General features: G+C 44.2%; 1 protein-coding gene across 1 annotated transcript in view; it reads left to right on the forward strand.

Annotated features, from left to right (window-relative positions):
* SCARA3 (scavenger receptor class A member 3) overlaps positions 1-10,680 on the forward strand; it is a 105,393-nt gene extending 94,713 nt beyond the window's left edge. The window contains exon 6 of the mRNA XM_063915009.1: positions 7,635-10,680. Coding sequence (XP_063771079.1) covers positions 7,635-7,987 — 353 coding nt within the window. The 3' untranslated portion in view covers positions 7,988-10,680. The remainder of the gene's footprint in view (positions 1-7,634) is intronic.
* Positions 10,681-13,391: the final 2,711 nt, after the last annotated feature.

Genomic DNA, 13,391 nt, shown 5'->3' on the forward strand with positions numbered 1-13,391 from the left:
GGAATTATCCTTTAGTGCTACCACACTCACCAAAATATATGAATTGTGAGTCACCCCACCATTTTGTGTTGTTAATCCCAATTCATACAACTGGATGGCAAATGTGAGGTAGTAATTCTCAATGACAGTAGTGCCCCAAATAACACTCTTCAAAATAAACAGTGTCTTCTTTTTTTAATTGCTAAGAAGAGCCAAGATACATTACTCATAGACCTAGAAGTCATTTAGCAGTATAACTTATAATGCTAGAGATTTTTTTGTGGGTGGTTTGTGCGGGAGGATGGACTATTCTCTCTGGAGTCCAGGAGAACCCTTGCAGATATTGCGGGACCTATTTTGTATCTCCCTCTTATACATTGACAGACATGTCTAGGCGCGTCCTTAGTGATGTAAGAAAAGCTTCAAACACCCAATACTGGAGCGGAGAAAAATAAATTGTCCCCTGCCCCTATCACTCTCATGCATAACTTATGTCATAGATGAAGCTAAACCAGGAAATATTTCAGGTGTGAAGAAGACAAAGAAATGTCTCACTTACTGAATACGAGTGGAACAAATGTGGTGGGGGGGTTGCACTTTTGGTGTGATGGTTTTGATGTTCTCATATACCTAAGGTCTAAACGCCAAAGAGCGCAAGTGACCTCAGGCGCGCCTCAGATGGTCTGAGAGGAGTAGCATGCTGAAATTTTCTTACAATTTAGCATCTTCTATGCATCACAAAATCAGTCAGTGTACTAGAAAGCACCGGGGAGAATATACAAACTCCACACAGTTAGGATCATGGTGTCTCTCGCTGCCCTGCTTAGCAGTGCAGCAGTGAATAAACGCTGTGCGCATGTGCACAGCGTCTATTCAGGGGAGACAGGAGAGGGGGCATGCCAGCAGCTCACGGAGCGCTGGGCATGCCCCCTCAGTGATGAAAACGGGGGCGTGGCTTGTGAACGTGGGTACTCCCATGAAGCCACGCCCCTTTCCATAGACCACACCCCCCTTTCCGGGAGCGTGTCCCTCTTTCCAGCAGAAGAAAGTTGGGAGGTATGAATTAATTGATGTTTTCTTTCCAGGACTAAAACACACATTTACCAACATTCCAAAAATCATCTAGTTAGTAAATGTGTGTTATAGCCCCTGAAACCCAACCTAGACTAAGATCAATTTGAAATCTATTGAAACCAACCTTTGGTAAATATTATATACCCCCTAGTGTGTGTTCCTTTGCCGTGTGTTTTCCTGTTGCGTATAAATGAACCTTTGACAGGTGGAATATTCTGTTACAGCAAAAGTCCAATAAAACATTAGGGAAACGAGCGTTACTTGTATTGTGTATAACAAAAAAATGGCTCAGCGATAAAAAAAAAAATCACAGAAGTTTCTGAGGAAAACACAGAGCGGCTCAGTAGGTCAGTAATAAACCTGACAGAGTGACTCACAACTGGACTTCACACGTTGTAAAATGCAGTTTCCCTTCAGTTCCACGGCCCGGTGGGAGAACTTGTTTCCAAGCATTACTTCATACAAAGGTTCCCAGCCGAAGGAGAAAGGACTGAAAACACTTCTCAGTGAGCAGATATTTAAAGGAAATTTACAGTTATAGGCAAAAGACATCTGGGGGTTTATTTACTAAAGTCCCGATTTTGTCCGAGTTTTTTTTTCTTTTCTAAGTGTCATCTCGGGAATTTACTAAGCACAAATATCGGCAGTGTTTGGGCTATTCGTAATGGTTTTCACAGCAGAGGGCAGAAATACGAATGAATAGACCATGGGTCAAACGCGGCTGTTTGTTCATACAACACGGGAATTTACTATTCATTCGTATTTGGGTGTTTGTCTCTGAATGGTTAATTGCGGTTGTATTTTTTTGCTAATCATAAAAAAAAGCAGCAAAAAATAGACCTGCTTTTTCCTGGCGTGTTTGGATAGTCATGCATGGATCAGTGAGATACGTGCATGGTTATCTGTGGGAAAGGGTCTGCTTAGGTTAAAAATGTAAAAAAAACGTGGGGTCCCTCCTCCTAAGCATAACCAGCCTCGGGCTCTTTGAGCCGGTCCTGGTTGTAAAAATACAGGGGGGAAATTGCGTAGGGTCCCCCCATATTTATACAGCCAGCACCGGGCTCTGCATCCAGTCCTGGTTCCAAAAATACGGGGGACAAAAGATGTAGGGGTTCCCCGTATTTTTAAAACCAGCACCGGGCTCCACTAGCCAGAGAGATAATGCCACAGCCGGGGGCACTTTTATATTGGTCCCTGTGACCCTGGCATTACCCCCCCCCCCAACTAGTCACCCCTGGCCGGGGTACCCCGGAAGAGTGGGGACCCCTTAAATCAACAGGTCCCCCCCCTCCAGCCACCCAAGGGCCAGGGATGAAGCCCAAGGCTGCCCCCCCACCCCCATACCTGGGTGGTGGATGGGGGGCTGCTAGCCTTTGTGTAAAAATCAGAATATTTTTTGTTGTTGAAGAACTACAAGTCCCAGCAAGCCTCCCCACAAGCTGGTACTTGGAGAACCACAAGTACCAGCATGTGGGGAAATAACGGGCCCGCTGGTACCTGTAGTTCTACAACAACAACAAAAATACCCAAAAAAGAACACAACACACACACCATGACAGTAAAGCTTTATTTTACATACATGCACACTTACACACTCACATACTTACCTATTGTCCCACTGAGCTCCTCGGCCCCCTTGTCCAGTAGAATCCACGGGGTACCTGTCAAATAAAATTTATACTTACAACCAATCCTGTGTAGATCTGTCCTCTTCTTATCCAACGTAATCCATGGACTTGAATACAAAAACTAAAAACTTTTTAACTATTTACACATTATCATAATGTACACAATGAAGCCCTGCACGGATCTCACTGATCCGGACGGGCTTTATTGTGTTATGTCCGGCAGTGTTTTACTAATCACTCCCGTAAAACACTGCCCGACAATACGAATCACATAGACATCGGAAAATACGAAAATAGAAAACTCGGCAGCTTAGTAAATTACCGTAGATGGATTCAAAAAGTTGCAGTAAAATACGTCCGATAAAATTCGAGATCAAACTCCATAAAAATCGGCACAAACACGAATATTAGTAGGTAGGAATCAGGCATACAGTATCTGGGGGAACGTAGTCAGTTCAGTTGACACTGAATGTTGACATTGTGGGAATGTCGACATTTTGAATGTTGACAGCTAGAATGGTGACACCAGGGGGGTAATTCCAAGTTGATCGCAGCAGGATTTTTTTTAGCAGTTGGGCAAAACCATGTGCACTGCAGGGGAGACAGATATAACGTAAAGAGAGAGTTAGATTTAGATGGGGTGTGTTCAATCTGCAATCTAATTTGCAGTGTAAAAATAAAGCAGCCAGTATTTACCCTGCACAGAAATAAAATAACCCACCCAAATCTAACTCTTTCTGCACATGTTATATCTGCCTCCCCTGCAGTGCACATGGTTTTGCCCAACTGCTAAAAAATGTCCTGCTGCGATCAACTTGGAATTACCCCCCAGATTCCTAGCCGGGACACCGGCAATACAATATTACCTTTATTTTGATTCAGAGCTCTGACCATCCAAAACTGTTAACATTTGGGTACAAGTAACCATTCTGGTCATCTGTTACAAAAAAAACTGAACAATATATATTAACTTTGGAGGAGAGACTTATTGGGAGGTCGTGAAAAAGAAATATTATATTGCTCCTGTTATTTTAGAAAAAAGGTATTCTTATTCACACACTTACCTACTTTGCTGCCCCCTCCTCCGGGAGGAGGCAGAGTTTTAGGTGCATGGGGGCGTGGCCGACAGCAAGATAGGCGGTCCGGGGGCGTGACCAACAGTGAAGTGGGCAGTACGGTGGTGTGGCATAAGGATAGCGTCACTGTGGCTCCGCCCCCTGCTATGCAGTGCCGAGAAAAAAAAGGCACTGTATAACGGGGGGCGGAGCTACAATGACGCGATTCAGCGCGAATCGCGTCATCGGACCCCCTTGGACCGCCCACTTCTCTGCAGCGGGCGGCCGAGGAGGGGTGTAGAGAGTCTGCAGGGAAAGTGGTAGGCTTACCCACCTTTCCAGGGGGGCCGAGAGGGCCACCCGATTTTTGGGAGTCTCCTGGCCATTCCGGGAGGGTAGGCAAGTATGCTTATTCATATACTTATCTGTGAAAGGGAGAACAAATAGTTATGCTAATATTTGTTCTGAAAGCTTGTATATTATTGCTTGTGACTTGTTTGTGTATATGTGAGTTTTATTAAATGTGCTTATATTGTACAGGCCTTCTAAAATATTTTTATTAATTCATACATTTGGGGGATCACTAGTTTTATTAAAGAACATTAAATTTAAATACAACATAAAAACCTATGTGAAATAGGCACGTGAGTTGGGAGGGTGGAGCAAGTGGAGCTTGACTAGAAGAGAGGGAAGGGGTGGCCACCACACTGCCTGCATGTTCCATGTCACTGATTGCACAATGCAGAGAGTCCAGTGCAGTGTAGTGTGGTGTGGTGTGGTGTGTTGTTAGGGAAGTGGGGAGGTTTGGAGGCTTGTCAGAAGATGCTTCATGGTTGTCAGGGATTTGCATTCAGTGATCTGGAACATGCAGGCAGTGTGGAGGCCACCCCTTCCCTTTCCTCAGTCCTTTCCTTCTACCCACGGAGGTCCAGCCTGTCAATCACATAGAAGCTCCGCCCCTCCAGGCTAGAACAAGGAGCTGCTCTGCTGCTGCCCACTTGGTGAGAATTAATGTGTGTATACTGGGGGTGATTCCGAGTTGTTCGCTCGCTAGCTGCTTTTAGCAGCATTGCACACGCTAAGCCGCCGCCCTCTGGGAGTGTATCTTAGCTTAGCTGAATTGCGAACGAAAGATTAGCAGAATTGTGAATAGAAATTTCTTAGCAGTTTCTGAGTAGCTCCAGACCTACTCACAAATAGCGGTCAGTTCAGTCAGTTTCGTTCCTGGTTTGACGTCACACACACGCCCAGCGTCCGGCCAGCCACTCCCCCGTTTCTCCAGACACTCCCGCGTTTTTCCCGCACACTCCCAGAAAACGGCCAGTTTCCGCCCAGAAACACCCACTTCCTGTCAATCACACTCCGATCAGCAGAACGATGAAAAAACTTTGTTACGCCGTGAGTAAAATACCAAACTTTTGTGCTAATTTACTTGGCGCAGGCGCGCTGCGTACATTGCTCATGCGCTGTTTGCGACTAATCGCTCCGTAGCGAAAAAAAATAACAACGAGCGAACAACTCAGAATGACCCCCATTGTGTGTATATGTCTGTGAGTTTATGTCTGTGTATACTGTGTGTTTATGTGTATATGTCTGTGTTTGTGTGTGTAAATGTGTTTGTAAATGCGTGTATACAGTATGTCTGTGTGCATATGTGTGTTTATGTTGTGTATACATATATGTGTGTGTTTATGTGTATATATCTTTGTATACAGTATATATGTGTGTGTGTGTGTATATTTGTGTTTGTGTGTGTATACATCTGTGTATATGTGTGTGTTTATGTATGTCTGTATATCATAGTTGCCGACTTTTTGGCTGCTCTCTCCGGGAGGCGTGGCGGCGGGACGCGTCATGTAAGCCACGCCCCCCGCTGTGTAATGCCGCTATTACCGGTATTGTCCAGCAGGTGGGCGTGGCTATGATGACGCGATTCAACAAGAATCGCGTCATCGCCTGCCCGGACCGCCCAATTTACTCTCTAAGTGGGCGGCTGGGCAGGGGGGCACCCCCGAAATCGGGAGACTTGCCTGCTCTTACGGGGGGCCGGGAGGGTCACCTGATTTTCGGGAGCCTCCCGGCCATTCCGGGAGAGTAGGCAAGTATGCTGTATATCTGTGTGTATATTCGTGTGTGTGTGTGTGTGTGTGTGTGTATATATGAGTGTGTATATTTCTGTGTATTTATGTATGTCTGTGTATATTTGTGTGTGTGTGTGTGTGTGTATATATATGTGTGTATATATATCTGTGTATATCTGTGTGCATATTTGTGTATTTATGTGTGTGTATGTATATATATATATCTGTGTATGTATGTATGTATGTATGTATGTATGTATGTATGTGTGGTGGTGGGTGGGGGCGCCGTGACATGACCCTGCTCCGGGTGTCATGTCTCCACGCTACGCCTCTGGAAATAGGTATCCACAAGCGCAGTAATTACACACTTATTATTACACATATAAAGAAGTAATCATAAGGAGCATTACGGTCACAGTGAGTATGGTTAAAAAGCTATTTTTTGTTAGCTATATATTAAACGGAACTCTAATGTTTGTTGGTTATGTATTCAATAGTGTAAAAAAATGGAGAAGAATAAAATCCCTTTACAGAATTAACAAATCGTATAAGCCTTATACGAGGGTGGTTCAATAAGTAAGGAAACAAGACATCTCACGTGTGTAATGTTCCCCATTACATTCTAAGTTCCCGCAGGCCAGAGCAGGTAGACCGCTTCTTCCCCTCTCGGCCGTCAGGCTGCGCCTCATGTAAGTCATATTGTCCCAACATCAGGTGTAAGGTGGCGGGGCTGGTGGAAACATGGGAGTATATTTACTAAGCCTTGAATGGGAGGTATGGTGGATGAAGATAAAGGGGGTCATTCCGACCCGATCGCATGCTGCAGTTGTCAGCAGCGGTGCGATGGGGTTTGAACTGCGCATGCGCCGCGACCGCAATGCGCAGGCGCGTCGCTGCCCGGCAACGGGAAATGCCGGGCAGCGTGGGACCTTACGAAGAATGCGATCGCAGCGGCGATCGCAAGGTGACTGACAGCAAGAAGGCGTTTCTGGGTGGCAACTGACCGTTTTCTGGGAGTGCTGTGGAAAATGCAGGCGTGTCCGGGCGTTTGCAGGGCGGGTGTCTAACATCAATTCCGGGACACGACAGGCTGAAGTTATCGCAGTGGCTGAGTAAGTTCAGAGCTACTCAGAAACTGCACAAAAACTTTTTGCACAGCTCCCCTGCACAAGCGATCGCACACTTGCTATGCTAAAATTCACTCCCCAAATAGGCGGCCACTATCTGTTTGCAGCGCTGCAAAAAGCTGCTACCGTGCGATCAACTCGGAATGACCCGCAAAGTAACAACCAACCAGCTCCTAACTGTCATTTTTCAAACCCAGCTTGTAACATGGCAGTTAGGAGCTGATTGACTGGTACTTTATCTCCACGCACTTTACCTCCATCCAAGGCTTAGCAAATAGACCCCATGGTCCCACATTGAGGTTCATAGTTGATCTGATTTCTGCATCGAAAGGGCACATCAGCAGCTGAGATTCATCCCCAATTTGTCAAAGTGTACAGTGGTAGTGTCATGTCATGGAAACAGGTTTGGAGGACGGACGTTCAAAATGAGCAGTGATCCGACCGGCCAAGCACGTCCACCACAGGCAGTGCACCAATCCCAAACCTGTTTCCGTGGCATGACGTTAGTAGGTCTGTTTCAGCCAGCTTGTGTGAGACATATCAAAGCCCACAAGAGGCTGTTACACATGACAGAGGGTAGTTAAAAAAATATGATGACTTACATTTGTATGAAGACTCAACATAATCCTGAAAACAATTATTTTAATTCCTGTGAAAAACGCCACTAACCATGTCATTTTTTTTTAACAGGTTCACCAGGTCTTCCAGGCCCGAGAGGATTTAAAGGTGATGTGGGCGTCAAGGGACCTATAGGCATAAAAGGAGAGAAAGGTGACACGGGTGACCTAGGTGATCCTGGCCATGAAGGATCGAGAGGAGTTATTGGTGACTTTGGGCCTATGGGAGTAAAAGGTTCCCTTGGAACAAAAGGGGCTTCAGGTATCAAAGGAGAGAAGGGCAGCATGGGGCCACCAGGTCCCAAAGGTCAAAAAGGAGCAAAAGGAGACATAGGTCTTCTAGGACCTGGTGGGCCTCCAGGATACATAGGACCTTCAGGCTTCTTTGGAGAGCCAGGAATTCAGGGACAACCAGGCTTACCATGAATAGATGAACCAATGGGTCCGCAAGCGGAAGCTGGCGTTCCTGGACCTTGCGGTTTGCCTGGGCCTGTGGGACCAAAAGGACCATCTACTTTCTCTAAATGAATGTAACCACATTTAATGGAACTTAAGTTACATGACTGCAGCACTGAGGAATGAAACAAAACTGTTATGACTGTAGAATATTTTTCCAGTGAATTCAAAATTACCAAAATTCATGAACAAAAATGTTGACCTGAAGTGCAGGTCATTCATCGTCAGACACAGACCCTAAGCAGACCCTATGCTCCCCAACAATTTCTGACACTTCTCAGTAATGACTGAGTATAGATCGCTGGGTGGAAATCGGATTCTGTCTCTAAATGATGCACCTGATAAGTTTATATATGATGACTATATATAATGCTGCGTAAACTCCATTCTTCCCTTCTGATTATAGCCTACAAATGGGCCCGATTTAGAGCCTTACGCAATCGGCATGCAATGGGAATGTTCAAGTAGTTGAGGTCAAGAAACACAAATCTACGTTATACAGTGGAAGTGTGAGAGGAGCATCCGTCCAGGCTGAAAATCTGATGCAGGGTGCAAGCGATTAATATGTTAGGTTCATTTGGTTACAATTGGGACTTGGGCAGGCATTACATTTTCTTTGTTCCCCGGGCAATACAATTAGTTATGGCTCTGATAAACGTTATGGAACAAGTATATGAAATGGTTGTTTCCACTTTACAGGGTTATTTAAACCGCTTTCGATTTCCAACAAAAAATTCCCAGGAACCTTCCTCTTTACTCAATGCTTAGTGTAAGTATCGACCTCTGCTGCAAAGACATTAACATAATGTGTATAGAGAAAGCACATAGAATTACACTAAATACTCAACTTACATGTATATAGAATACAATTACAGTATTTGTACATTGGGAAAATGAAGAGGAACCACAAGTTACGTCCGCTTTAATTACGGTCATATTTCAGCAGAAGACTCTGGCACTTTGTCAATTTCAATAGCAACAGTTTCTGAAAGGAAATTATATTTAATTAATCAGCGCAACGTGTTTCTCTTTCTATAACTATGGGGTGTTCCTTGTATTACTGAGTTCTGCAAACATGCACACACCACGCGTTTCACACTTGTTGCAGAGTTGGTGGGCACTATGCTCAGCACAATCCGGTGTTATAAGCAATCATTTAGGCAATGCTTTTTTTCTATGAAAAAAGGTACCGCTACCCAAACTAAAGTTCTAAGATAATACCAGATTTATCATAGCTTCCACACTCTGGATAAGTGTGCAGAACCTTACTTTAGTCAATTTCTTCCTTTTTCCCGGAACTAGTTATACACATTATATTGATGAATTATATGAGACATGCACCTTTGTCTTTACTGTTTTTTGCTACTTTATGTTTAGGTTTAGTGCTGTGATATGTTGATAATCTTTGAGGTCCTTGAAGGGTCTACCGATGATCATTAAACTTCAGGTGATGCAATGTGCCTATTTTCGCACAAATGCACCTGTTATTACCTATGCGTGTTCATCACGATGGCGACATACGCGGGGTGTCACCCTATTTGGAGGGCAGGAGATTTTAAGATTGGTATACCACATGCAAAAGCAACATTTTAGTTTTCAGGTCAAGTTGTCGAAATTTAGTTGGTGGAGAGGAGGTGAAGGATCTATGGTTGGCAGGTGGTTGAAGACCCTTTGTACCCCAGGAAAAGGACAGTTGTTCTGTTTTTTTTACCTTTGCTGTTGCTCAGTGGGGCAGATGTACTAAGCGGTGGAGAGTGATACAGTGCAATTAGTACCGTAAAGGACAGCTCTTCCTATAAGAGCCGTCCTCTGCGATGAGCGTCGGTCACTGAGTGTCCATCTGTGTATGTGTAGAGTGAAGGGATAGCTGTGGGGGATGCTGGAAAATTCCGACTGGATCCCTGTCACAGCACAGTGCAGAAAGACGCCCATAGGCTTCTATAGGGTAACTTTTGCTGACGTTACCCTCTGCACTGAAGCCCGGGGATACAGGGCTTAATGCATATGGAAATGCGGCAAAAACCTTGAAAACTGGGTTTTTACAGCATTTTTCTTTTAGTGCACTCTGCCCAAAATGAGCAAAACCTTGTGCAAAACGCGTTTCGCAGTGAAATAGGCTCTTCCAGTCTTCCAGTTCTGATTTCGCTTTGCTGCCCTGCAGTTATGCTCATTCTATGCAATTTATCATTTATACAAAGAGCAGGGATAACACCAGTGCCAGAACTGTGGTTTGGTTGGTATACAGTATAATAAGGAGATGTCTGGGTGGGAGAAAACGCGTTGAGAGATACAACCCCCAACAACACCCAAAACTTACACAGCAATTTTTTATTTTTTTTTAAAAACAGTTTTGAAAATTTTTGACTGGGATTGCTGCGTCAGTTTCCTGTACAGTGTTTATCATGTCTTCCATAAAAGTTAATTAGTTTACAAATAAAATAAGCATTATTACTATGCACAATAGACTTTATGAGAGCCTAAACTGGTTGATGATAGCTTGCATGGGTAATCTAGTTTACTGTACGTACATATGACAGATATTGGTTTATGGCTACTTTTACATATAAGGCTTAAAATCCAATTGAAGCTTCTCACACTCACTTTAAAGCCCCCACCCATTCCTCTCCCATTTATATATCGGGTTCACTACGATATGCCGGCGGTCGGGCTCCCGGCGACCAGCATACCGGCGCCGGGAGCCCGACCGTCGGCTTACCGACAGTGTGGCGAGCGCAAATGAGCCCCTTGCGGGCTCGCTACGCTCACCACACTACTTTATTCTCCCTCCAGGGAGGTCGTGGACCCCCACGAGGGAGAATAAGTGTCGGTATGCCGGCTGTCGGGATCCTGGCGCCGGTATACTGTGCGCCAGGATCCCGTCAGTCGGCATACTGAAGACCACCCTATATATCTGACCTTATCTCCCTTTACACTCCCACCATTCCTCTTCTCTCTGCTAACGCACACTGCCTCTCCTGCCTGCTGATTACTTTCTCCCACTCCTACCTTCAAGATTTCTCACACGCTGCTCCCTTTCTCTGGAATTCCCTAGCTCTCCCCCTCAGATGCTCCACCTCTCTACAAAACTTTAAACGGGCTCTCAAGACCCACTTCTTCATCAAACCCAGCCAACTCTGATACTAAGTCCTCCGTTCCCCGCTCACTGTCTACCCCATCTGTGCCACCCCTGTCTGTCTGCCCCTCCCCTTTAGAATGTAAGCTCTCACGAGCAGGGCCCCCAATCCTCATGTGCTTATCCTTCTCTTACTTAAACCATCCTCGACGGCACCTAATCCCATGGTTTTCTGCCACTCTGATACTTATGTCAGTGTTATTTACCCTGTACTTGTCCTATATTGTCTTCAAATGTAAGTCACTATTGTCCCATTTTGATTTTTTTCATTTATGTACTCTGTAAATGGGCGCTGCGGATCCCTTGTGGCGCGATATAAATAAAAAATAATGATAATATTACCTTGTAATATTGGATTTTTAGCCTAGTATAGTTTAGTGGCCCTCTTATCACACCTGCCAACATTCCTGATATTAGCAGATCAATCCCAGTTTCAGGAAGCCAAAGCAGGCTTTGCCTAACAAAGTGGGTGTGGTTTGTGTGTATCAGGCGCAGATTGTTTTTAAAGTGCTGGTGGCCTAAATTGTCTAGAAACTCCAACTCACTATTCATATTATGTAACCCGCCTCATTTTATGTAAATCGTGACTCCTGGGGACCAAACAGTGATTGTATTATATTTTCTTACTGTACTTAATGAATGTGTTCTATATAATTGTATCTCCTTTAAGCTAAGAAAAATACTGAGACAGTATAATATTACGCAAGCACTTTATAGCTATTTTTCTTCCTCTTAATATTGCATACTGTGCATAATGCAACAACCAACCTGCATATTATATAGTGATATAACGGTGACCGTACTATCAGTGTATGTCCGTTTCACTGCATTTTATGCATATGATCCCAAAGTGAGTAAAAGAGCTATGTTTGTGTATGGATTATGCTGGTATTACCTAAAATTGTCTGATAACTTCATTCTGTAAAGGTGCAAAACAATTGAACTACTACGGAGATACGTTTTCATCTCAGTGCACAATCTGTAATTAACAAACTTCCAAATTCTCCCTGCATTAGTGTACTTTTTTATTTGTCAGAATATAATATATTATATTGGACTGATCATTTATCACAATTTATCTACTGCTGCTGCTCTAATGTTACAAAACAGTAACAAAGAAAAGAAAGAAATCACAAGATTCTGATGATGGACAATGGACGCTGGAAGTCATTAGCGAAACGTACGTTCATTTGAATGGAAACTTTCTTAATACGTAAACACCAACTATCCCCAATTTACTGGGACAGATCCTGGTTTCAAATGTTTTCCTCTAGACGCCGATTATACAATGAAGTAGGTAGATTTTAATAAATGATCAAGTCAGTTTTTGTGTTCTATGTAAACGTGCAACTGGATTGCACACAGAATGTACCAAGTTCATTGTTGTAGGTTGCCGTTTGTTATCTACATGTACTCTCAAGTTTATTCACAATAAAATAAATACATTTGCTCAATAAATAACTGTGTGGAGCCGTGTTTACTGCTGGATTATTCACAATAACAGTTTTTTAGGTCAAAAGCAGTAAAGGTACATTTACCATGTAATGGAGTGACGGGCACACAATCACACAGGTTGTGTACAAAATCCTGGCAGTCAGAGGACCGGCAGCAGAATCCCGATGGACAGAATCCAGATGGATCCTTGAGGTAAGTACTGGGGTTAAGCACTAGAGGGGAGGCAAGGGTTAGGCTCTAGAGTGGGGGAGGTTAGGATTAGGCTGCAGGAGGGAAGGATTTTAACTAGAGATGAGCGGGTTCGGTTTTACTCGGATTTACCCGAATCTCCTTATTGGCTATCGGACGTCACGCGTTTTGGTTAGCCAATAAAAAAAATCCAGAAAATAAGAAATGGCAATAATTCTGGCGTAAAGAACCGAGTAAATCCGAACCCGCTCATCTCTAATTTTAACCGTACCCCTAATCCTAACCTTAATCCTAACCTACCCCTCCCTCAGCCTAACTCTAAACCCCCCCCCCCCCACCCCCACACTAACCCCAGACTTCTGGGATCTGTCTGGATTTTGTCTGGCGGTGCTCTGCTGTTGATCTTCTGACTGCCAGGATTCTGACCACAACCCAATCACACAATATGGGGGCAAAGTAGGGACAATGAAAAACAAGACAAGGTCAGTTTTGAGTAGTGCATAAAGTAGTAAACTACTGTACTGCTTTCTTTGCTCATATAAACACTAATGTAAGAATAATTGGGGAGTGGGGATTCACCTCTAAACAGGCTGGGAC

Source organism: Pseudophryne corroboree, chromosome 4 (genome assembly GCF_028390025.1).
Source record: "Pseudophryne corroboree isolate aPseCor3 chromosome 4, aPseCor3.hap2, whole genome shotgun sequence".
NCBI classification, from domain to species: domain Eukaryota; kingdom Metazoa; phylum Chordata; class Amphibia; order Anura; family Myobatrachidae; genus Pseudophryne; species Pseudophryne corroboree.